The sequence below is a fragment of the Balaenoptera acutorostrata genome, chromosome 21, assembly GCF_949987535.1.
Source record: "Balaenoptera acutorostrata chromosome 21, mBalAcu1.1, whole genome shotgun sequence".
In the NCBI taxonomy this organism is placed as follows: Eukaryota; Metazoa; Chordata; class Mammalia; order Artiodactyla; family Balaenopteridae; genus Balaenoptera; species Balaenoptera acutorostrata.
This window is the reverse complement of record NC_080084.1, coordinates 26,774,836-26,800,148: the sequence shown is the minus strand read 5'-3', so window position 1 is coordinate 26,800,148 and position 25,313 is coordinate 26,774,836. Positions and strand designations below refer to the sequence as shown.

The following is a 25,313-nucleotide window of genomic DNA, read 5'->3' as shown; positions in this document are numbered from 1 at the left end:
GCCTGCTTGAAGTTCACCGCCAAAGTCAAAAATCTGCTAATCAAGAATGAAAACAAAATCATTAGGGTAAAATTATGGAGTTTATTCAGGAGCAGTTCTATCAATGAGTTTCAAGCCTGAAATGAGATCATTACCTATGTATATTTATGAAGACTATTCTTTTTTAAAAATGAACGCAATAGCCATCTATCACATCAAATCTTGAAGGTGTTTCCTTGAGTGTGAAAGACAAGGGAAGACATTTATTTAGCTGTATAAAAACCCTTTAGTCAGTATGCTGCTGATTATAACCTGTCTTGTGAAAGCTGCCGAAGTCCAAGTTGGAGGAGCATATGTGAATAATCAGTATGAGATGGTATATACATGACACGATGAACCGTCAGAGGAAATCCATTAACTGCATCATTTGTTCTTCCTCTAGGGCTCAATATATAATTATTTATGTTCCAAACCAAACCAAACAAAACCAAACAAAACCTTTTTACTCTTTTAGCACTCGGGAGAGCCTGGCTTCCAACACATCAAGCATTGTTGAAAGTAACCGTCGTCAGAACCCTACCTGGAGCCCGGCCCATGGTGGAGCTGGCCCGGCCTTCAATTTCCGAGCAAGTACGGACAGCCCCACAAATGAAGCTGAGAAATTACAGAAACCTTCCAGCTGCTTGCAAGCTTCTGTTACTAGTGTGTGATAGTCATTCTGCCTCAGATCTCCTGTCTCATTCGATACAGCCAAGTTTACGACACTGGGACTGATGTTTACATCTTTGGAAAGACAAGCATCTCAACGGCAGTTTTTGTGTTGACTTAAACTGTGCTGCTAAGTAGGCTAGGGCAAAAAACAACAACAACAAAATCTTTATTTCAGAGTATTGCTTTTCACATGTATGGCTCTGTAGCAACAAGAATAGCAGTAGGGGTGATATGTATACTTTTGCTTCACTAATTGTAACTGAGCACACATAGGAAAGTCTAGACACTGTCAGTGTAATATGCATTTTCGATGTCATGCAGTTGCCAAGTCCATTCTAAAATGCCACAGATGCGTGTTGCTCCCAGTCTGTGACCAAATAGTGCCACAGAACTGATCCTTGACACTTCCAAAAACAAAAAACAAAACAAAAAAAACTAAGCCTCCACAAAATGTCAAATGCAAGGGTCTACCTTGAGGGAAATCAATGCCAAACTGACTAAAAGGGACCCCAGCCCTTTGTGTGTGAATCATTTAGGCCCCAGTCATTTTGCACTGTGAGTTTTCGTGACAAGATTTTGCAGGAGCCCATGGAAGTGTGTCAGAAGGGGTCGTGATCTAAATACTGGGAGTATTTGTTTTCAGGATTTTGTTTTTAAGTGTCACGGATGCTTGTCTGATTTTTTTTAACCTTCCATAATCACAAACAGGAATATAGGCCTTTGAATCTGAAATGGACAAAGGAAGGGTCTCCCAGCCTGGCTGGGGCACAACACTAAGTGATGGGAGAGGTAATGGGGACTTGTAAAGGTGTTCATCAGATACTGAAGGAAGATCATTTCCTCCTTGTGATACTTAACGGTGATGCTATCTTACTATAATAGATATGATAATTTGTTTAAAATCAAAATGTTCTTTGTGATACAAATGAAGACTACGGCCTGGGGACGTTATTCTTTCTAATGGAAGGACATAAATCTATTTTATGTAGTTTTAAATAGAATGCCTAAATTAGGCTGTGGGAGATAATTTTTAGTGGTTATAGGAGAGAGCAAATTTAGGGGGAGTTGAACTTCAGGCCTTTTATTCCTGGGAAGATATCTATAGAGAAAACTTTAAAATACTTTTTGATTAGAAATATACATGTGCCCATGTAATTAACAACAGAATGTGATCATTCTGCAAGTGTGGTGTAATCCTAACTTGTATGCCCCTAAAATTTATTAGAATAACAATTATGCATACATGAACTATGCCAGAGTAATGTTTACAGATACTTCGTAACCAATTTCAGGAGGCATTTTTAGGTAGATGTATAGTTTTTAGCCCAACTTATTTCAGAATGGCTTGTTAATATTTTGCTTTGGTTTACAATATGTCATGTTGAATACAAAGAAGGTTCTCAGCAGCAAAGGGATTACAAATAATCAAGATTCAGCCTTCTAGGAAAGAGGCACCTCAAAGTTCCCATGTCTTATTTTATGAGAACCATGGAATAAATCTATAGATAATGGAAAATTATTCACAAAAGGGTTACATGTGACACAAGTAAATGGTCTGACAAAAAGTTTTATTTAGTTAAGTGGCATGTGATGTTTGGAGCCATATACCGTAAAATATATATCCAAATATTTTCACCTCAGATTTCAAGAATTGGCATAGAATCTGTGAAACACTTCTGCTTCGGTATTAGGTTGAATCACTAGCCATCTGTTTGAAGAGTGGAGTCATATACACAGTTGAACTGTTTCTTGAAACATTTGGATCCTTCCTCATGCTTTTTCAGATATCTGGAAGTTGCATTGGGTCAAACTGGACTCATCAAGTTTAGTATAGATCCCTTTTTTTGTGCTTATAGTGAAACGTGAGCACGTTTCTTGGCAAACTCCCACACCTTTAAGATGCTTAAGTCAATTGGCTTTCAGTCTCATGCCTTATTTCCTCCAAGGCATGCCTTGATTGCTCAGAAATGCACTCTTCTCTCACTGCTTAAATTTGTCTGTGAGGAATGATAACTTATCAAATAGACTATATACAGAGTCTGTTTCCTTGGGGAGTTGTATGCCACACAATTACCAAATTCGTCTAAATTCTTTTTTTTCCGCAAAACCCTGCCCTCCAGCGTCTGTCATATTATCAGTTCATAAATAATAGAACCATTGAAACAATACATCAGCCTCTAGCTGATCCTCCTAAAGTAGCCATTATAATAATCAAATACTGTGTGAACAGGAAAGGAAAGCATTACCTTTAAGAGAAGCTTTAAAATATGAATTTATCAATATTTCACAAGAAATAGGTTTACAGAAGACATTGGAATAAAATGTGTACCACTCTTTGCCTGATGCTATGAAGTACATGATTAAAAAAAAAAAAATCCCTTAGACCAGCAGCCATTAGCATAGAAATGATGGATTTCAAAGAGGATATGATGTGAGCAGACGTTCCATGTAGAAATATGCCCGTCTGAATCGAATGGGGATTCTCGAACGGGGGAGAAGTGGTGGCGGGAAGCACATTACAAATATGACCCTAGATGGTCTGCAGTGATGATCTCAGTGACCCACTCCAAGCTTTGCCAGCATCCTTTTCCTCCAGGAAACGATAGCTTTGTGGCCCATGGCTGCTTATCTAGACTTCACTTAGAGTTTATCAACTGAAAGGTTTACAAAACTGAATCTGGTTGAATCTCTGTGTAGTGTTCAACTTTAAAGGGTCAACCCATCTGTCGGCATTTTGCACACGTATGTATTATTATGATACAGCATATTACTTTATGGTAATTTTTATTTTTACATATAACTACCTCCATAAATTTGATGAAGCGGCAGCAGTGCGTTCAAGTGTATTGTTCGGAAAAGCAAAGTTGAAAACTTTCTTAACCATTAGGCCATGGCGTTCTGTGTGTGTGTCAGTGATTGCCTATGTGGACTTGTGACTGTTTCATTGCCATGGTTTTTCTCTGACGGCATTATTTCACTCTCAGCTGTAAACCTGTCTCTCTTCTTCCCCACAAAAGCACACTTGAATTTGTTATGAATGAAAAGGAAGTTTAAATTTCTTGTCTCCTCTGCCCCGGCTCCTGCCCCCAGCCCCGGACCTCATTCCTGCTACGAGTTCTCTCCGGCGAAGAGCCAATTGATAAACATAATTTAGCAAGCTATTTACTCCTATAAAATCTGATTTGAATTCTAGGTTTTCAGTCACAAGACACACCAGAAATTTGGACTGCCAACTTTGAAGCACTTTGGGCCTCTCTGCCTTCACTACTTGCATGCTACCATATCGAGCTCAGACTTCATTTGAATTAAAAGAGCTGTGCTTTGTATCCACAACTTCTGTTCCATAATTCGTATTTCATTTTATATATTTTGCACATCTCAGGGGACCTTCGTAAGCATATGAAAAGGGGGAGGGGTCCATCCAAAAAAGGAAACAAATAAGAAGAGCAGAAAGAGGGCTAGCTGGATAAAAGTAACAAATGACTGCTTCTCCAATGTTGTGAAGTTCAAGTTCAGGAAGCATCCATTGAAAGTTAATCTGGAGTCACAACAATCTGAACACCAGCTGTTCCCCAGTCTCCCTTTTTCATAACCCAACCAGCATTTCTAAAATATAAATTTAAATTATATTGCAGTCACCACGGGGAGAAAAAAAAAAAAACCTGTTCAGCGGTAACGAAAGCATTGTTTGTTTTTTAGGTTGGCACAGCTTTGTAAAATTCTACCCAGGATAAACCACTTATCACCACAAAGTGTACTTGAAAATAAAGTTTTCAACTTAAATGAAAGGCATATTGCTCACAGTACAATAGTGATCTTGCTTTGAAAAGTCTTACAATTTATAACATGGGCAGTATTTGGAGCTTGATTAAAAACCAACAACAACCTATGAGGACTTCACAAACTCAATCTGGGATCTCAAAGTGCTTCCAAAGCATTCGGATTCACAATTAACAAAGCAGGCCATATTTGTCATACCCATACTTGAAATGAATAAACAGAAGGAGTGACATAAGATTACCCAGAAACACAGTGGCAGCTATCAGTGATCTATTTTCTATCTGTTTGATAGACCATCATGAGAAATCACGAAATACAATGCTATTTTTCTGATGTGTGCTAATAAAGTCAAAGAAAACGAATACAACTTGATACTTTTGTCCATTTTCATTTAAAAAGTTCAGGGTGTTGGGAATTTTACAGAGATCCACCCAAATGCTATTGTGGTCCAAGGTAGATCTGGACATACACCCTTGTTTACAGTTTCATATTGGGCTTCTCTAAATCCTGTGCTAAAATACTGTCTTTCAGGAACACGACTGCTCCTGGCAGTGGAAGGTGCTGAAACAGAAATTTTCATTAAAAACGTTATCAAGCACTCTCCACAGTGCTTCTTAGCACAACTAAAATTCACTACACTATATTGAGCCCTACTTTGAAGAATCTGGATCTCCCAGGGCAGCTGATCTAGTTCTAAGCGTTTTTTCTCAAATTATGAGATAAAAGATCCTGGTCGGGGACCTTCTCCGTTTATCACAGGCCAGTCACAGAACCATCTATCAGCGCGCTGTCAGGTGACAGTGGACCCCCGCAGAAGTGATCCCTTCCTTCTCCCTCCTCCCCAGGCCCCTCCCACACATACTCTTCTGTTGAGCAAATTTCTGCACACGTCAAGGGTTTGAGGAAGCTAGAACACAGGAAAAATGAATGCAAAAGCCACGGAAGACATTGCTTTGCTCTGGGTTAGTAAAATATGGGCAGGAAAGAGATTACTATCAGTCTGATCTTTGCCAAATAAGATAAAAGAATCAGCCATCGCTCTGTCAACTCTCGGAAGGTTTTACAGTATTAAGGACATCCAATATTTTGCCATAGATTTTTATTTGGGAGACATTTCATAAGTTACATCTATGAGAAAGTTCGTTATTAAATTGCCTGGTGTGTTGGAAATAGACATTGGCGTCTCCCTGATGGAGTTAATCTCTGCGTCTTTTACAGCAGCACCCCAGGGAGGGATTCCCCAGCCAATGCTCCTCTCACACAGAATCCTGTGTTCTTACACTTGCTCTAGGACTTACAGTTGCTGATTTGCCAGGTTCAGAATTCTACGAGGCACAAGGGGAACTAAACCTTCTTCTGATGATTGTATATTTATGATCAGTTACAGGGCCTTGTCTGCTCGTTGCTGGCTTCAAATGTGAACACACACACACACACACACACGCACACACACACACACACACACACACGCCCTGCCAGCCAGGGAAAGGGGGTTTCCCAGGTGAGGCAGCAATGACTCTGGAAGCCAGTGTAAGGCTAAGAGCTTGGTTGGTCCACGTCCGGCTGCCTCCCTCCCTGTCCAGAGGCTGGTTTTGGCATGCCTATTCCCTTGCGCCCACCAAAAAGAGCTACCAAATCTGAGATCTGAGGTCTCCTCCAACACGAATCCTCTGCAGTTACAGGAAATTCATCTTGATGTACACACTCACAGCTCCTTGCTTCCGAGGTCCACCCTCCCTGCCTCCTTCCCATCCCCCCACTTACATACCGATACACCGCCATTGTTTCCACATTGGAAGGGCAAAGCAGTGTGTGGTATTGTGCACACAAGGATGGGTTAGGACTAAAGCTGCCCTAGGGTCACCTTCATGTAAGTATTGACAGCTACAAATTAAGGTCCTTAGCGTAGTTGACATAGATACGACTTTCTAGAAGAGAATTAAATTTCAACGTTAAGATTAAAGGGATCATAATTCTGCAGGTATCTTTCTCTGAGTGACTGAATGTGACTATTGCATTAGGGTAAATGAATTAAGAAGTGCAAGTGGGATTTACTGTATGTTAGAAAGGAGTTTTGCAGCCAAGACTGCCTTGAATAAAATGTGTTTGCACTGAAAAAAAAATTTTTAAATTACTTGGTCTCTGGTTGCTGTAAAGGTCATCCAAGATGGATGTTCTGTTTATATTGTATAGTATTTCATATGAAATAATTACAGTTCATGAAATGTCTTCCCTAATGTTACTGATTTATAACAGCACATTTGTAACATGGTTTTTATCGTGTCAGTGTACCATATTGTAAATGATGATTACTTGTCATGCTTAGTATAATAACTTAAAAGAAAAAAAAGCACAGGGATTTTTGTAAGTCTATATTTGAAAGTCCCTCCATATGGTAATATTGTGTTCATGTTTATGTAGTGTTGTGTGAAATATCCATTTTGGATTGTGTTACTTTTTAAGATATTAAATAACATTTGGTTATATGTCTAAGTGGATTTTTTTTTTTTAGTACTTGAGAGAAAATACCTTACATGAGACCACTTTATTTCTCTCCTCAATTAATATGATGTCATAACAAATTTTTATTGCACAATCTTGGTTATTAGAGCTTTTGAATTAAAACAACTGAAAATGGAAATTTCTGATCAAAATTTTTCGAGGAATGTTGAAAAATCCCATTTTTAGCTAGCTATTCAAATTTGAGACTGAGTGAGGCTTATGGATGCATATAGTTTTCTAAGTGAAATTATAATGTGGTTGGTTTTTTTGTTTTGTTTTGTTATCACTCATATCACAACTTCTACCCCCAAATAAATGTGATCCCCTCTCCAGAACATACTCAGAGGCTATTCACATCTTCCAGTGAGGCCCTTGCACAAGTTTGGAGTGCTTCCACGTTAAATTGTGCTCAGAGTCTATTCTGCACTGCTTTGACTGTCCCCAGTGGTGGCGAGAGTCACCACTGTCCTGGGGGAATGGACCTGATTTTTTCAAACCAAAAGTAATCTGCTGTCAAGCAAATGATTAAGCTAGGAAACAACATTATTAGTCAAAAACAGTATGGAGCTGTAAAGTTGAGCCTAATTATCTTGTAAAGGCAATACCCAAAGCAGGCTTCCCAAAATGTTTTGAAGTGTCATGACAGTGTCATTTGGGTAAGTGTGGAAAACCCAAGGTGACTACTTTGAAGGACAAGCCTTATTTTAGTTATGTTAAGTTTGTATGTATTTTAAACTGTCTCAATACAGACACTTCATTTTTTTCAAGCATGGAGCTAGGAAAAACAAGAATACTGGAAGTACATTGTGAGTTTTATGCTAGGACCAAAAGCCTCTGTGCTGGAGGAAAGGTAATTGTCTGTTCCTTTGAGAACCTTCCAGTGAGCTGCACACATGAAGGAAATGTAGTGACTCACTAAGAAGCTGGAAGGCAGGATTCTGACTCCTTTGCAAGAATGGTCACAGTTCATAAAAATCTTTTCTTTCCAAAGGAAATGGTATGGTTTTAACTTATTTTTAAGTGTTTGGAGTGGTTGGGGTTTTTTTCCTCTGTAAAGAAAATCCAAGCAGAGTCCTCGGTATTTGCCATCTCTGTTGTTACAGCTGTGAAATCGAGAGCCACTGAATAATAAAGTTATTCACCTGACTTTAATAATTTATTTAACTGTGAAATCTTATCCCTACTACTGGAATACTTGGATTTAGTGATATTCCCCCTCTTTGGGTTCCATGGCTCCAGATTTTTCCTGTAAAGCAAATAGCTGGTCATCTAACACATGGAATAAGTGTGTGTGATTAATGTTCACAGAGCCTACCTAACATGCCGCGCAGGAATTTCAAGAAAAATTCAAGGCACCTGCACGCAAGATAGGCTGGGTAGGGTTTGGGGTGGATCTTCTTAGAAGTGTTGCATTAGAAGTATGATGGTAAGAGGGGGAGGGAGGTGCAATGTGTTAGATAAGAGAAGTAAGGCCAGAGATGTTAGTTTGGAAATTCAAAGGGCAAAACTGAACTACTGATGTTCAGTGAAGAGCAGATTCTCTCATCCTCAGTCAGATCTAGGACTAGTGTCTGTGGCTCAACTGGAGTGGACGTGCCAGCCTGGGCTTGTCTAGGTGACCGTGTACGTGGGTTACTTAGGCAGCCCCCAAAGTCCTCAAACACGTGCCTCCCAGGCCACCTCACGTCCCCCTTGTTTCTCTTCCTTCCTTGTTACAAAGTTCCGGACATCATTTTTCTTTTCTATTACCTTGGGTTTATTTCACTTTATTACTCTTTTCTCTATATAAAACTAAGAATTTGTGTTTGTTGTTATGCTTTCTTGTCTATTAATGTTTGAACTCATTCCTGATCTCAATTTTTTATATAATAATGTAGTACATAATAATATAGAATATATAGACTATAATACTAATTATATTAATAACTATTATCTTATGTTAATATGACATATATGTTAATATAATTAATATAATATTGTATATCTTGCACACAATTGTATATAAATTGTATATATTATATTAGATATAATAATGTAAAAGTTATATACATAGTAATTTTGTATATAACTACAATTGATTACTAGCACTTTAAATTTCACATTTATAGTGCCTTACACTCCTTGTATCCAAAGGCTACTGTCTTTCCTCAAACTCATTTCCACTCACCTTTGCACCAAGAGTCTTTTGTTCTCCAGCACTTAGATATAAATCTACTACCAGCTGATTCATCAAAGGCATGAGAAATCACCAGAAACTTTCAGAGATATAAATAGATAGATGATAGATAGATAGATGCTATAGATAGATGATAGATGATTGGATGGATGGATGGATAGATAGATGATCAGTAGATAGACGATTAGATGGATGGGTAGATAGACGATTAGGCAGATGAATGGATGAATAGATAGATGATAGATAGATGATTAAATAGATACATACATAGATATTGCATTAGTCCAAAGATCTCTGTATTTTTTATAGTCTGTAAATGGCAACAAAACAAAAGGAGATGTCATGCATAAAGATAGAGTGTGACTCCGTTTTAATGATGTATAGAGAACTTGTTACCTTGGGAAATTATTTTTATTTATATTTATTTTTGGCTGTGTTGGGTCTTCGTTTCTGTGCGAGGGCTTTCTCCAGTTGCGGCAAGCGGGGGCCACTCTTCATCGCGGTGCGCGGGCCTCTCACTATCGCGGCCTCTCGTTGCGGAGCACAGGCTCCAGACGCGCAGGCTCAGTAATTGTGGCTCACGGGCCCAGTCGCTCCGCGGCATGTGGGATCTTCCCAGACCAGGGCTCGAACCCGTGTCCCCTGCATTGGCAGGCAGATTCTCAACCACTGCGCCACCAGGGAAGCCCGGGAAATTATTTTTGAACCCTCTTGTATCTGTGCTTCAAGCCAGCATCTGCCATTCTTTACTGTATCTTATATTGCGGGGGAAATTCCCTCTGAAAGGCGCCTCCTTTAACATCAATAACAGCTCAGTGGTTCTAGCATTAGAATGTCATTCTTGAATATCTTCCACAATCACGACATTTCCCCTTTTGCTCTCCCATCAGATTGCAAAGGTAGCAATTGGTGTGACCTACACAGTCCAGCTTCATATTGCTTGTCATTGTTGACAAGACGTGTGACAGATTAACAAATCTTAAATGGACTGGAAAAGACAAGGGTTTTTTTCTCTTTCGTCCCTTCTTATGTTTTTGATGGCAGTTCATGGGACATCTGTGTTGAATGTCAAAGGATCGATATTCAGACTGGGAAGGTTTCAAGATTCTCAGGGATAGAGAGATGACCTTGGAAACAGAAGATGCCATTTCCAGTTGTTTCCCTTCCGTGTCTCCTGTCTTTAAAAGGGATCTAATTAGATGGATTTGGGGGGGTGGGGCTCCATCTGGCCGCATAAGAAGTCAGCCAAACGGGCACAATAGAGCTTATCTTTTACAATTGACTTTTGCTCTAGCCAATTGATGGAACTACCAATACTTCGAGAGAATTCCCTAAAGACTTCAGCAGTCAGAATATTTTGTAGATAGCTTATTGAGAGCAAAGCACTTCCACTGCATTTTTTTAATATTTAAAAACATTCTTTAGGGCTTCCCTGGTGGCGCAGTGGTTGAGAATCTGCCTGCCAATGCAGGGGACACGGGTTCGAGCCCTGGTCTGGGAAGATCCCACATGCCGCGGAGCGACTGGGCCCGTGAGCCACAATTACTGAGTCTGCGCGTCTGGAGCCTGTGCTCCGCAACAAGAGAGGCCGCGATAGTGAGAGGCCCGCGCACTGCGATGAAGAATGGCCCCCGCTTGCCGCAACTGGAGAAAGCCGTCACACAGAAACCAAGACCCAACACAGCCATAAATAAATAAATAAATAAATAAATATTTTTTAAAAAAACATTCTTTACTTATTTATTATTATTTTTGGCCCACCGTGGAGCATGCAGGATCTTAGTCACCTGACCAGGGATTGAACCCGTGCCCCCTGCAGTGGAAGCACAGAGTCTTAACCACTGGACCACTGGGGAGGTCCCTCCATTGCATTTTTAAACAAACATTGTATTACAGTTTTAGAATTACAGAATTATTGTGACCACAGTACAGAGAATTCCTATATACGCCATTACCAGTTCCCCCTATTATTAATATCTTGCTTCAGGATGGTACAATGGTCATAATTAATGAACCAATACTGATACATTATTAGGTAAAGCAATACTTTATTCAGATTTCCTCAGTTTGTCCCTACTGTCATTTTTCTGTTCCAGGAGGCTGTCTAGGACACCACATTATATTCGGTCATTATGTTGCCTTAGTCTCCTGTGGTCTGAGGGAGTTTCTTAGACTTTGTTTTTGGTGACCTTGACGGTTTTGAGGAGTACTGGTCAGGAATTTTGTACAATGGCTCTCAATTTGGGTACGTCTTTTCTTAAGATTAGGCTGGGGTTATATGTTATGGGGAGGGGGCTCACAGAGGTAAAGTGTCGTTGTCATCATATATCAAGAATGCATATTATCAATATGACTCAGCACTGTGGATGTGAATGTTGATCACCTGGCTTCAGGTAATGTGAGGTCTCTTCACTGCAGTTACTCTTTTTCTTCGTTTTCATACTGGCCTCTCTAGAAGAAAGTCACTAAGCACAGCTCACACTTAAGGAGCTCCATCTCTTGAAGGGCAAGTATCTAAATAGATTATGTGAAATTCTGTGCAGGAGATTTGTCTCTTCCCCATTTATTTATACAATAATTTATTCACATCACTGTACGCTCACAGATACTTATTTTGTGTTTTGAATTATAGCCCATTACTACTTTATTTATGTTATGCCTCAATTTTTCCAGCTTTTGCTATTGTTTGCTCCTTTGGTGGGCTTCTGTATCCCTTTGGCATACCCCCATCATTGTGGTTGTCTGTTCGTTTGTTGAGCATGTCCTAACTTCCTGGCACTATAAGATGCTCTAGGCTCATTTTGTATATCCCACTCCAGTCTCAGAATCAGTCACTTCTCCAAGGAACCCTAGTTTCTTTTATTGAAAGATGATATTAGAAACCAAGATCTAGGTGGTCGGTGTGCCCACCAGTACCGGAGAGCCATAATTTCTAAGCCCTCTCAACTGATAGAACAAGGAGACACCTGCGTGCATACTAACCTGTGTACATGTACCTGTCTATAAATATTTCCAGATGGAACATCTGTATCTCTAGTAAGCTGAATGTGAGTTCATACTGTTGTATCCAGCTCGAATCCATTACTGCATAGACCGTTCTGCCTCCCCCGACCCCGCTAATCTATAACCTCCACTCCAGCAGTGAGAATCCTGGCTCCCACCATCGCCATCCGTTCTCTTAATTGTTCAGTTGCAGTGTATGTGTATAATAGTTCATCCGTTGCATTTTATAAAACTGATTAGATAAATATGGATAAACATGAAAGTGGAAAAAATGGAAAGTTTCCTCAACTTATCCTTACTTAATATGACAGTACTGTGAAGATCATAAACTTATTAATGGGCTTAGTAGGTCCTAATGGGATTGCGCTAAAGAATTTTAAGGGTGAGAGGGGAAAGGGTCATGATTAATATTATTTAATATGCCTCTTTCCTTATGTCACACTGTCAGTACTTGGAAAGAAAGTGGTATGTTGACTTAATAGCAATATCCATATGCTTGTTGATAAGACACTACTTTCTTCTCCCTACTTCCAGTCTCGCATATCTGAATTGTAACCATATTTCAAGGTCCAGATCAAATGCCTTCTCTATCACAAGGCCTCTCTGAACATCCCTTCCCACTTCCATGTCCTGACAAGAGTATGGCCTCTTTCCCACTCTTGCAGTAAATTTATCATTTCCAACCCTGTGTTCCCAATTTTTGTCTTCAAGTCAAAGCTTCGGACTCCCGCCCAAAACCATGACCTCAACTAAACGATTTATGGCACTCTCATACTACTTATTGGATTTCCTGGGGTTGGGGGAGGACCTTCTTCTGTGATTGTTTCTTGGTGGCCCTTATGAGCTTGGAAATCTTCGCTGGCTGGGCTGTGCAAGAAATGGGCTTGGTGAGATGGATTCAAGCAGGATTTCAACAACCTTGGGGGCTTTGCTCGTGTCTGCTTCTGACCTAAGTTGCCTTCCGGAGATGGGCTTACTAGTTGTCGCTGCTGCTTTGCCTCGGTGCGTCTTCCCTTTCACAAAAGAACACCAGTAACGAGGGCATGGCTTTTGAAGTGTCAGAAAGTTGTTCAAAGATTTAAAGCTAACGGGAAGCTTTAGTCCCTTCTTCCAAGGGCATCCCCATCCGTTGCTCTTGGGCTGTGACTCGGGAGCCATTGAATGAACCACTGGCATGTGAAAGGGGCAAAGCTCACTCAGTGGAATGTGGGGAGTCCTTTTGGGGGGAATAAGAGGCTGCTGGTGAGGGGTGGGTCTTCCCCAAAGTGGTGGGGTTGTTTGTGGCCACGGACACAGTATGTTTCCTTTTAACCGTATCTCAGATCTAAAGACAACTGACTATTGTTTATGCAAACAATCCACAGAAGTATAACAGAAAATTTGCGTTCTCGATTTCAGGGGTTTTCTCTCCTATCTTAGCCACATGTTTTTCTTTCTGTTTCTTGTCATTTCTTCCCCGAACCCCCTGCTCCTTCTCTTTTTGCATCTGTGAGATCTTGACTACAGCTAATTTTTCATTTTAATATGCTCATTTCTCTCCCCTCCACCCCATCACATACTTTTAAAACAAGTCCTTGATTTTCATTTCTTGATGATTTTTGTCATATCTGCCTACAAGAGTGTCCCCAGATGTGACTAACTCATTTTGTAGTGGTGACTATTTTAAAAGCCTAACCAGGGAGTTCTAACAAAGCCCTTGCTATTACTCCCAAATACTCACATTAGCTAAGAAAAAATTTTAAGCCTTGCTCTGGGTTGACTTTATACCAAATTCCCCTCAAGCTCTAGTTCAGCCGTGGTGCTGGGGATTGGCATATTCGGCAGGTGTGCTGGAGCGTGTTATTCTCTGTGGCACCAGGATTCAGAAATGGGGATGTGGGTCCTGCCCTGGGGTATGGTTGTGGGTCAAGGTGACTTCAATGATGACACAGTCTAGTTCCCTCGGGGAGATTTTGCAGGTAACTTGAATAGAGTCTTCTAATTCCACTCTTCTTAAAAGTCTTGCCTCTGTGAAATCCACCTCTTAATTTTAGTTTTCCGTATATTCCAATTTTTCTACAGTAAGTGTATGTTACTTTAAAGTCAGAATACCGTTTATGAAAACATAAAATGTTTAAGAATACAGTTAACCAAAGAAACGTCATAAATTGTGAGTGAGGTGCGTCCTGTGTTTGAATCCTCCCTGGGCAACTAAGTCTTTCCTTTCCCCAGAGCACTTTCTGGACATTTCACCTCTGATGGGGCTAAACTCTGAAGCTTGCAGATTTCTCTTGAGTATAAAAAGACTTCTTAATATTTCAAGTTGCAGATCTATGTGCTTCCTGCTTTCCAGAGCAAAAACAATCTCCTGGTCCCAATAAAATGCAATCCAGAATTTCTTCAGAGGAGGTAGGATTAAGAGGGGGAAAATCCAGGATTAAAGGTAAGGACTGTTTCTTCTTTTAAGGGCGGAGTAAGAGCCATCATGTAGGGAAGACAAATGAATCATGTGGACCCAGTATAAGCTGGTGCTTGATTCTTTTTCCTTAGTCATTACTTTCGTAATTGAATATTCTTCCCAAATGATCTGTCACAACTAACTCATTTGCCCTCAGAATCTAAGTGAGAATCTTCAGATACTTCCTACTGTACCTGGAAATCTAGTGCTTGTCAATTCATGTTGCACTTAATCAATTCTTATCATTATTTGTAATAAATATATCTCAACTATAGACTTTAAAAAATATCACCCCAAAAAGGTAGTCCATGAAAGCAGATGCATTTTTAAAATTTAGGGCCCTATAGTTGTAGACTAGGTTTTGCAAAGCTAGATAAATATATGAGGTTTAAATTGTTTTCTTTCAGTTTTATTGAGATACAGTTGACATACAGCACTATGTAAGTTTAAGGTGTACTTAAATAATAAGGATTTGACTTACATACATCATGTAGTAATTCCCACAAAAAGATTAGTGACCATCCATTATCTCATATAGATATAAGATTAAAGAAATAGAAAAAAATTGTTTTCCTTGTGTTGAGAACTCAGGATTTGCTCTCTTTGCAACTTTCATATACAGCTGACAGCAGTGTTAATTCTATTTATCATGCTGTACATGACATCCCTAGTACTTATTCGTCTTATAACTGGCAGTTTGTACCTTTTAATATGCTCATTTCTCTCCCCTCCACCCCATCACACACTTTTAAAACAAGTCCTTGATTTTGATTTCTTGATGATCTTTGTCGTCTCTGCCTACAAGAGTGTCCCCAGATGTGACTAACTCATTTTGTAGCGGTGACTATTTTAGAAGCCTAACCAGGGAGTTCTAACAAAATCCTTGCCTATTACTCCCAAATACTAAAAATCAGCTAAGAAAAAATTTTAAGCCTTGCTCTGGGTTGACTTTATACCAAATTCCCCTCAAGCTCTATCTAGTTCAGCTGCGGTGTTGGGGATTGGCATATTCGGCAGGCATGCTGAAGCCGTGTTATTCTCTGTGGCACTAGGGTTCAGAAATGGTACCTTTTGACAGGGACAAACTGCCTTCATCCATTGAGGTTTAAATTTGATCATACCCTGTGTACTGCTTGTCTAAGTTCAGAAGTTAATAATACACTGTTTGCAGAAGGAACCTAAGTCAAAAGAAAGATTTACACAAGTATATATGCATGTATTATAATATCATTTGAATATTCATTTTGATTCAATGGCTATTTTAAGTAGCAAACGTTCAGTGCTTTCCTTCTGACTGCTAGGTTCTAGGGACACAAAGTAAAAAGACTTGGTTATTGTCTTCTAGGGGATTCAGAGGAGAGGTCAGCCCCTCACCTGGAAAAGCAGCAATGCAACCAAGGTGCAAAATGCAAGTGGTAGCAGGGAAAGCACACCTGCCTGGAGCAGCTCCAGCTTCCAGAAACATCCCAACTGCTCACCAACTGTGGGGCTCTGCAGGCAGCCTCACGCATCTGCCCGCTAAGGCTCCGTGTTACGGTCTGTTACAAAAACGGGGAGGGACTCTGCCTTCCCCGGCTCACAGTGACATCTTTGAGGACTTCATGAGACCCATGAGAACACATTGGGTAAGATACCAAAAAACCAGTACTGGGCGGGTTTTGGGGGAGACAGTGTACTGTTGTGGCAGAGGTATTCTTACAGGGATTTAAGCTGGACCTTTAAAGGAGGCAAGAACAGAGGGGTCTGAAGAGTATTCCAGGCCTGGATAACAAAGACTTAAAAGCAGGAGCGGCAAAGATACCTTTGCAAGACAGTATCTTTAGACTTCATGTTTGTCATCATAAATGTTGCGAGTGTATATGGGGTGGGAGAGAGGAGAGTTAACATTACGTAGAGATTTCCTAACACCATCTTGCTACAGAACATTAAAGGTGACCATGGGAAGATGCCACGCCGGAAGTTTGTCACACGCTAGTGCTGGACGCCTGCGCCTGCAGGTGGATCCGCCCCCCCCCCTCATTTTCAATTATCGTCTTAAATCTAACTTCCTCGGGAAGGCCTTTGTCTTAGTCCATGCCCTGTAGTCATGTCAACACTCTCATGTTCTTTGCTTTTCTTCCTCTATCCCTGTACACGTTGTGTACCCCCAGTTGGATTATAGAGCCCTTGAAGTTGGGAAGGTTTTCTAACCATGTCACCTCACAGAGCTTGGCAGAGTGCTGGGCTCCAGGTTGGTACCAACGTGTGATGCTAATAAGATGTCTGCGTATGTTAACATGGTCACTGATTCTGACCCACTCGCAGTTCTATTGGTAGGTTTCAGTCATTCACAAAGTAGTACACTTGCACTTGCGTAGAGAAAAAGCCAAATGTATTTATAAGACTTCTACTAAAATACCTGTCATTTTGTGCTATGTTACCATACCATAGTCATTAATGTAAAGAGTCCATGGTCTTACTGTATTTGATGCTTGATTTGAAGTGGTTCAATACCAAATTTGATTCTGAACCCAAAATACATGTCTAATTATGTTACTCCCCTGCTTAAATCCTCTCGGTGATCAAAATTAGGTTAATCAGATCCAACTCTGTACTAGGGCTTGTGAGGTCCCTCCTGACCTGGTCCCCACCTTTATGTCTCTACCCTCGCCTCCCATCATTGGGTGCTCCAGCCAGAACCTTCCCCCAGGCTTCTTGCTGCCTCCTGATCATTTCAAACCTAGGATATAGAACTGGAACAGTCTTTCCTGCTCTCACTGCCCCATCAGAGCAGGCATTCACTTCTCCATCTTTAGCTTTCACTGACCTGGACAGCTAGAAGTTTGTGCCCACTTGCAGAGCCCGGAGAGTGGGTTCTTCTATGGGTTCCCTTGGCCCTGGCACTTACGCTCAAGAGTTGGGGATTACTTCTCGTCACAGCCTAGGTTCCCCGGGATGTGGGCTCTGAGATGAAGATTTGTCCAGGAGGAAATGCTCTTAGGATGGGTCCCCATGGGGAAGGAGAAGAGGAGAGAAACAAGCCTGACCAAGGAGAAGTTGGTCTGTGTCAGTGCTTGTCAGCTGAAGACTACCAGGCACACACCTGGAGTCCCACAAGGCGAGTCTGTGCCTCGTGGCAGGGACGGAGGACACACACCGCAGAGAACCATGGGCCTCTCAGTGTTAGAGAGAACCAAGTATAGGATTTGGGCTTCAGTGGGCTGATGTGGGAGAAGATGGGAGGTCCACTCCAGATTGGCTGCAGCCAGTCCAATCCACACAGAGAAGTGGGAGCACGCCTATGATGGGGTGTTTCGTAAATCTTATCTCTTGGGGTAAATCTGTAATTGGTGCACAAGTAGCAGTCACTCATTCTAGCCAAGAAGGGGTTGGGGGAGAATTTGTTATTTTTATTTTAAGTGGGGCAGTGACCTTGCCTTTGTGCTTAAACGAAATCATGATGAGGCCTTGCTTTTCCCGTTTCATCATAGTCTCAGAGTATCTCCTTTGAGGTGGTATCCGGTGAGCTTGCTGACGTCCAAAAGAAGAATAAGGTGTCCTAGCTGTGGGCGCCGGGCCAGCTCCTGATTATCAGGTGCTGGTGTTTTTCTTCTGTCGCAGTTGTGAGCCCAGCTCATCAGAGCCCTCCGCTGACCCCTGGAGGAGGCTCCGACCCCGGGAAGACCCCACAGAGTGGACTCCTGATGGGGCGAGGAAGTCAGGCCTTCCGTTCCCCCAGTTGTCGGTCAGTGGATACAGGCTGCTCCCGGGAAAGAAGGGCCTCCCGGGCAAGGCGGTCTTTTTGGCCCAGACAATTCTGGAAGGGAGGTCCAGCTGAGGCCTGACTGATGGCAACACTCCCAGTGGCTCAGACCTTCGTTCCGGAAGTGGGTGGGGTGACGCATCCCAGCGGCCACTCAGTCTTTTCTCCATTTGACAGTAAGTTCCATGACGACCAGGGCTGAGACCCTCTTGACCTTCATTGCCTAATGCAAAGGCTTTGCTACTTGCAAAGCCTAACACAGTGCCTGGCCCAGGCTAGGTCCTCCATAAATATCTTCAATTATGCACGTCATAGGGTCTTGAGTTTCTGCCTAAGTGTTTTACTCCTGGTCTTCGAGTGAAACCTCTTCTTTCCAATGGACGGCTCATTTCCTGTGGACTGTTCGTGCAGCCTCCAGAATGTCTAGAGCGATGGTTCTCAGTGAATGGGGTGGGAGGGCATGGCGTGAATTAGTTGCTGGAGAAACTTTTTCGAAGTACATATGCTTGACCCCCAAGAAGACTCAGGATGCTGATTCAGCAAGTTTGGAGTGGTGCCCAGGCAGGAGTATTTTGGAAAAAACTTCCTAAGATTGAATTTGTTTCCTTCATCACCTGCCCCTTTCCCCCAAAGAAGAAGTAGCTTTAAGTTTGGCTGTGATTTCTTAAAATGACCTTTAAGAATCAGGGAACTTTTTTTCACCTTTTTTTCCTGCTTCCTTAGACATAATTCTTTTTTTTTTTTTAATTATTGAAGTATAGTTGATTTATAATATTATGTTAGTTTCCAGTGTACAGCAGAGTGATTCAGTGTTTTTGCAGATTATACTCCATTATAGGTTATTAGAAAATAATGGCTATAGTTCCCTGTGCTGTACAGTGTATCCTGTTTCTTATCTGTTTTATATATAGCAGTTTGTATCTGTTAATCTCATACCCCCAACTTGTCCCTCCCTCTTTCCCTCTCCCCTTTGGTAACCACAAAATAATACAAATGAATGTATATGCAAAACATAGTTCTAAAAAGCCAAACATGAAGTTATGTCACTGCCAAGCTGAAGAGCGTTCTACGGAGACATTGTATACGACCACTAACCTTTTCCAAGGACAGGAAATCCTTTAAAAAATTCCTTCCGGGCTTCCCTGGTGGCGCAGTGGTTGAGAATCTGCCTGCCAATGCAGGGGACACGGGTTCGAGCCCTGGTCTGGGAAGATCCCACGTGCCACAGAGCGACTAGGCCCGTGAGCCACAATTACTGAGCTTGCGCGTCTGGAGCCTGTGCTCCGCAACAAGAGAGGCCGCGATAGTGCGAGGCCCGCGCACCGCGATGAAGAGTGGCCCCCGCTTGCCACAGCTAGAGAAAGCCCTCGCAAAGAAACGAAGACCCAACACAGCCATTAAATAAATAAATAAATAAAATTTAAAAAAAAAAAAAAAATTCCTTCCTACAAGTACAAGAATCCTATTTAAACTGAAAGCCTCATCTTCAGGTATCCTAATGACCATCTGGAGATGTTAAGGTTTCTGCTACATGTGAAGAACATTCCTGCTGTTGGCATATCCTCTTCACCAACACAGACCCCTGGAGCCATCGCTTCTGGATTCAATGTCACATTCACCCTTTTAAACATGCATCTATAGAAGACAGTGCCACACCCAAGGCTGCCCCTTGGCCGACATGAGAAGCAGGTGAATTTGTCTTGAGTTCCTAGTCCCTGCTCATCACTTCTTTTCTGCAGCCCTATCTCTCGGATACAGGAGGAAAGCCAGTAACTATCTAGAAAAGTTCTCTTTTCCAAAGGTATTCGTGTCATAAAAGAATCTACCATAGGAGGATGCTGGGGGGAACAGCCCGCTGCCTAATTTCACAAGAGTCTGTTTGTGTGTCTTTCTGCCCCGTTGGTCTGTAATGAGCTTCTGGAGGGGAAGGCCTGTGCCTTAGTCATCATTGTTTTTTCTGTGCTGACACAGACATAGATGTTTATGAATGAATGAATACACGAGTGAATGAAGGAATGCATGCATGAGAGTGGCAGAGGGAATGTAGGCACTTAGGGTAAGGTGACCTGGGACAGAACCTCAGATCCATAATGGTCACCTGGAACTCATTTTATTCTGTTTTGTTTCAAAGAGTGGCTAGCTAAATGAAGAGCCTATGAAATAAAGGTCCATTCTTTCAAGAAGTTTCTAAGCAAAAACGTGTGGCTCTGTTCCTGACATATTCTTGGGGCGGGGGTCGGGGGGCATTCTTATCAGTATTCCTAGAGAAGCATTATTATCAGTAATTTTTTAAACAATAACACTGATATTTGAAAAATATTTGAGATGATAGAACATATTTATATATTTGAAAAATAACGAGTAAAATTAGAATTAAGCTTATAATACAAATCTCTCCTGAACCATCACTAACCTTGTCGTTGAACCACTGACCCCCTTGTACCACATGACCACTGCATTGTACTTGGCCGGAAAGATTCCAGCACACAGGTGTGTATTCACACATACAAACAATAGTGGTGCCGTATCACACAAATAGTGTGAGGAATGGGAGAGCCAGTCATAGGCGGGGAGCAGATAAACATTTGGAATGTCTGGTCTGTTATGCCTCACTGATGTTAATTTTTTTTAATTAAAAATGAATATATGTTTATTATAGGAAATCTGAAAATTACAAGAAAGCAGAAAAGAAGCAAACGAGAATTACGCATCGTCATATCACCCAAAGATGATCACAAGCATTATACAGTATGTATTTCTTTTTAACATTTTTGCAATATCTTTAAACAAAATTGGGACCACATAGTCCAAACTATTTTTGTTAACCTGCTTTTTTCCCCATAGTTATCATGAACATCTCTCATGACTTTAAATATTCTTCTGCCATATTCCTCTAAATGGCTGCATAATGGGTCTTTCCTTGAATCATTTTCCTTCTGTTTCTCATTGTCGGACCTTTCTTTAAACATTTTCCTGATGTCGCAATTTTTAGGCTGCAATATACATCCTTGAAGAAATCTGAATGTTTCCTGAAATTAGAATTCCTAGGTCAAAAGCTATATGCATGTTTAAGGCTTTTAAAATATATTGTCAAATTACCATTCCCAATTTGTTGAGTCCAATTACACTCCCTCCAGAAGTTATAATAAAATTTATTTTCTAACATATTTAAAGGTCAGTTTCATTTTGGTATTTTTTGCAACTGTATCCATTCCTTTACCATCTGTATTCAAGGGTTAGGTTCTGGTGTATAATCTGGGGAATTATTCTGCCTATTGACTGAGTCTTTAGCAGGCAAGGGTATCACACGTCTCCTAATTAAGTTTTAATAAAATAGTATTAGGATAACGGATTTCTTGACTTTTTCACCTTTAGAAGTACACCATGGGAAACTGAGTTAGTCATTTCTTATAAATATCTTGAGAAGAAGGAACTCTTTTGCTTATATATCTTTTCCATCTAGATGGCCAGCAATAGCATATTCCAATTCAGAATCATTCCCCCTTCGTCATTCTCAAGTACGAAGCACAGTGCAAGTATGATTAGGTCTCCAGCTTGGTAGGAAAACATTTCCAATACAACCCAGATATTTTCAGCCTGTTTGTACAGGCTGAATGAAAGCATTTCTAATTCCCGTGAGGATGCCACCTCTCATTATGTTTTTCATTTGAGTCCAGAGTGAAAGCTGCATGGAAACTACTTGACAGTATTCTTCTCTATCCGGAACATTAGACTCCCAAGATACAACATGTTTTCAGAATTATTATTCTCTTATAATGAAGAAACTCAAGGATACTTCAACCTGGAGGAGCTTTTTATTTGACATCTTTCTTTCAAGGTAACAGCTCTGCTGCGGTTTGTTTAGCATGCACCCGCTTATTAGTGGTAGCTTTTTGTGAAAACACGCTTATCAAGAAAAGGATGATATATAGCAAAGAGCAGCTGCTCCAAATCACAAACTATTCATAAATAGCTTCCCACCCCCGCCCTGAGTGAGGCCCTCTGTTCTCAAGTTATAACAGTCAGCAGAAAATGAAAACCCTGTAGGATGATAAAGAGGTGAAAAAATATTTCTCCCTAGTGTTTCAAATGTTGTCTTGTAATGCCGTGCACTTTCACTGAACCAGAAATTGTCTGTAATAAAAGAATATTGGGGGAAAATGTTTAGATTCTCATTGAATGCTAGAACTTAGAAGGAATGCTCTGCTTTTACTGTTAAAGATTAATAGCTGAGCATATGTCATAAGCATCAATAAAATGAGAGTTTCTGGTCTCAAGCCCCCGAGAAACAGTTACAATATTTAACACATAAAAGCTGGAGACCTTTTTCCCCTAATTTAAAATAACAGTCAAATTGGCAATAAGCAAAAGATTGCTTTTAAAAAATTCTATAACTCCTATAAATATTTCATTTTTTAAGTCATCAAAAAGAAAAGAGCACTTCTTTCAGCTGTCTTTTGACTTAAAACCATCTTATCTATATATCCAGGGAACAAATACTACTGTTTCTGGCAAGTATGCTGATATCTTCCCTGGTTATTAGTCATCTGTTTATATGTTATATCAACCATACTCCTACATGTACTCTGAACTTGGAGCTTCCTTCCTTATGAAAGGAAATCAAGGCATCGCAGAAATCATTTCAGAATTGTCCCAAGGTCTGTTGAGGTTGAAGGGAATTCTAAATGGTCAGCCGTGACGGCAAATTCATTGTCATCTCTGGACTCTGATTTTCTACTTGAACCAGCTTGTTTCCACTAGAGGTGAATTGAATGTCAGCTTTCCTGTAGGTTACTCTTTTCAAGCTATTAGTAATCATCAATATCTACAGAAGAGAATCGCAGTTGTAAACGGCTTGACTGAGTCTAGAAAACGCGACTTTGTTCTTACCCTAGCTGACTAAAGTCTCAAAAGACCTTGAACTTTTATTGTTTCTTTCGAGTGTAGGCATAAAACCAAGAATGTGAGCTGGTTTTCCTCAGTCTGAGTCTTCCCTAGAACAGGTGCGGCTTGTGCTTATCTGGATAGGGAGAGTCCTGAGGACTCCCACATTGACATTGCAATGAAAACTTTCCCTCAAATCTCTAAATTCTCTCATCTGCCACAATAAATTAGAAAAGCCTGCTGTTCCCTTTGGTAGGCTTATGGAGTGCCCCCATGTTAGATTAACATCCAGAAATCATCTCCTCTCTGGTGGAGCAGAGGCAGATGATGAGTTCCAGATGTTTCTGCAAGACTGTCATTCCCAGACATAATAGACGACATCAGGGAAAGAGCTGTGCGCTTTCTTTTTCTCTCTTCCTCCCTTTTTTCCTTCTTTCATCTCCTCCTCCCTTCTTCTTCACTCCCTCCCTCTCTCTCTTACACACACACACACACACACACACACACACATCTTTTTCTTTCTTTTCTAAAGGATTCAGAGGGTTTGAGGCTTAATAACCTTACTTGATGGATAACTTGCCCCACATTTCAGTAATCACAGCTGGCACTAAGGTGAAAGGACTTCGGGTTGTCTGGAGATAGTTCAGATGCAGCAAACTTGGACCTCACATAGGAATGCGGAGGGGACTGTGGGATGAACAGCGTCGCAGGGCAGTGGCTTGCTGGCCATTTCTAGCCTTCCTCATGGCTGTGCCTCCTGCACTTCTACTTCCTCAGAGCTCTAGTTGAGTCCTTCCTACTTTCTTTATCCCTTGTTGCCTTAAAATCCTAGGGAAAACTGCCAGGTCCCTAGAAATTTTCAGTAAGTCTCCAGCTGCCTTAAGGAAAGTGAACTAGGTAATAATTGAACCTCCCTTATTTCCCCAGTATTATGCCGGCCCTTCTCCTAGATTAGAGATGATGCCTTTCAAGATGCATTCAGCAACCTGATTTCATAGATGAGGAGGTCTAGGATTCATGAAAGCACGGTGGTCCTGACTTACGGCCCAAAGCTAATAAGATTGTGAACTCAGGCTACAAATCCAAACCTGTCTAACTTTAAAGCATGTGTGCAGGGGCCTGTAGCTATTAAGTGCTCCCAGCTCGGCGGATTGCAGGCTGTCATCAGCATGACGTCACCGAACCCCGCGGAGTTGGCAGAAGCGCTCATTCTGCCCTTGGGGGCCGCGGCTGGAGCTCAGCGCTCGCTGCCAGTACCGCTGCAGCATCGGATTCCTCCTCCTGATGTGGGGGAAGATCGTGGACGGGACCGAGGTGAAGCGTAGGGCTTTCTTGTGGCCACGGAGTTTATCAAATGCTTCTCTAAGTGCAGAGCTCTTTTATTGCTCTCAAGCTTCATCCACCCGGGATGAGTGGAGTTTATCTTTCTCAAATTAACGGCGTTTCCCAGAGTAGAGCAGAACAGAGAGGAAAGCCAGTGCCACGCTAGAGCGCTTCCTGCATGCTTTCACGAGAGTAGACTTGCTTCATAAACTTAAAAATGTGTCAACACTGTTTTCCTAGCCTGTGGTTTCCGATCTAACTGGACGAGTATTCGCGGTGCCTGGAGGTTTATGCGCACCTGTACTTGGAAGGAACCTCCCGAGGACTCCGGCTCCGAGGCGGGAGGAGGAGTTAGAAAGATTCTCCTTACCCCTCTTTCCTGCGCTCCATGATTTAGTCAATCAGAGTCTGTTGGGTAGAAGGTAAATTGAGACTTTGACTCCCTTTGTTGCTGATGAAAGCAAGGAGCATTTCAGAGCTTGGAAAGACTGAGCCAAGCCCTTGTTCCATCCACGACCTGCATCCATTCTCCCTTACCGCGTGTGCCTGCATCCGATGTCCTCAGAGCCAGCCCTGGAAGCTAGATATCTTACCTAACTCAGCACTGCTAATTATTTTGGTCACACTATCAGGATAGTGTAAGATGGCTGGCATCCTCTCCTTTTCAAGAAGAGGCGATGTGGACTCGGAGGTCGAGTGCTTTGTGCACAATAACACACGGCAGAGTCCGGAATCAAATCCCTGCCAATCTCACCCCAAAGCCTAGGTTTCTCAGT

General features: G+C 41.4%; 1 protein-coding gene across 7 annotated transcripts in view; it reads left to right on the top strand.

The window, feature by feature from the left end:
* STOX2 (storkhead box 2) overlaps positions 1–6,956 on the top strand; it is a 209,846-nt gene extending 202,890 nt beyond the window's left edge. For 6 of the 7 annotated variants that reach the window (XM_057537192.1, XM_057537198.1, XM_057537195.1 and 3 more), the window contains one exon: positions 494–6,956. In XM_057537192.1, the coding sequence (XP_057393175.1) occupies positions 494–689 (196 nt within the window). In that variant the 3' untranslated portion in view covers positions 690–6,956. The remainder of the gene's footprint in view (positions 1–493) is intronic. The other variant, XM_057537193.1, reaches the window with a different exon arrangement.
* Positions 6,957–25,313: the final 18,357 nt, after the last annotated feature.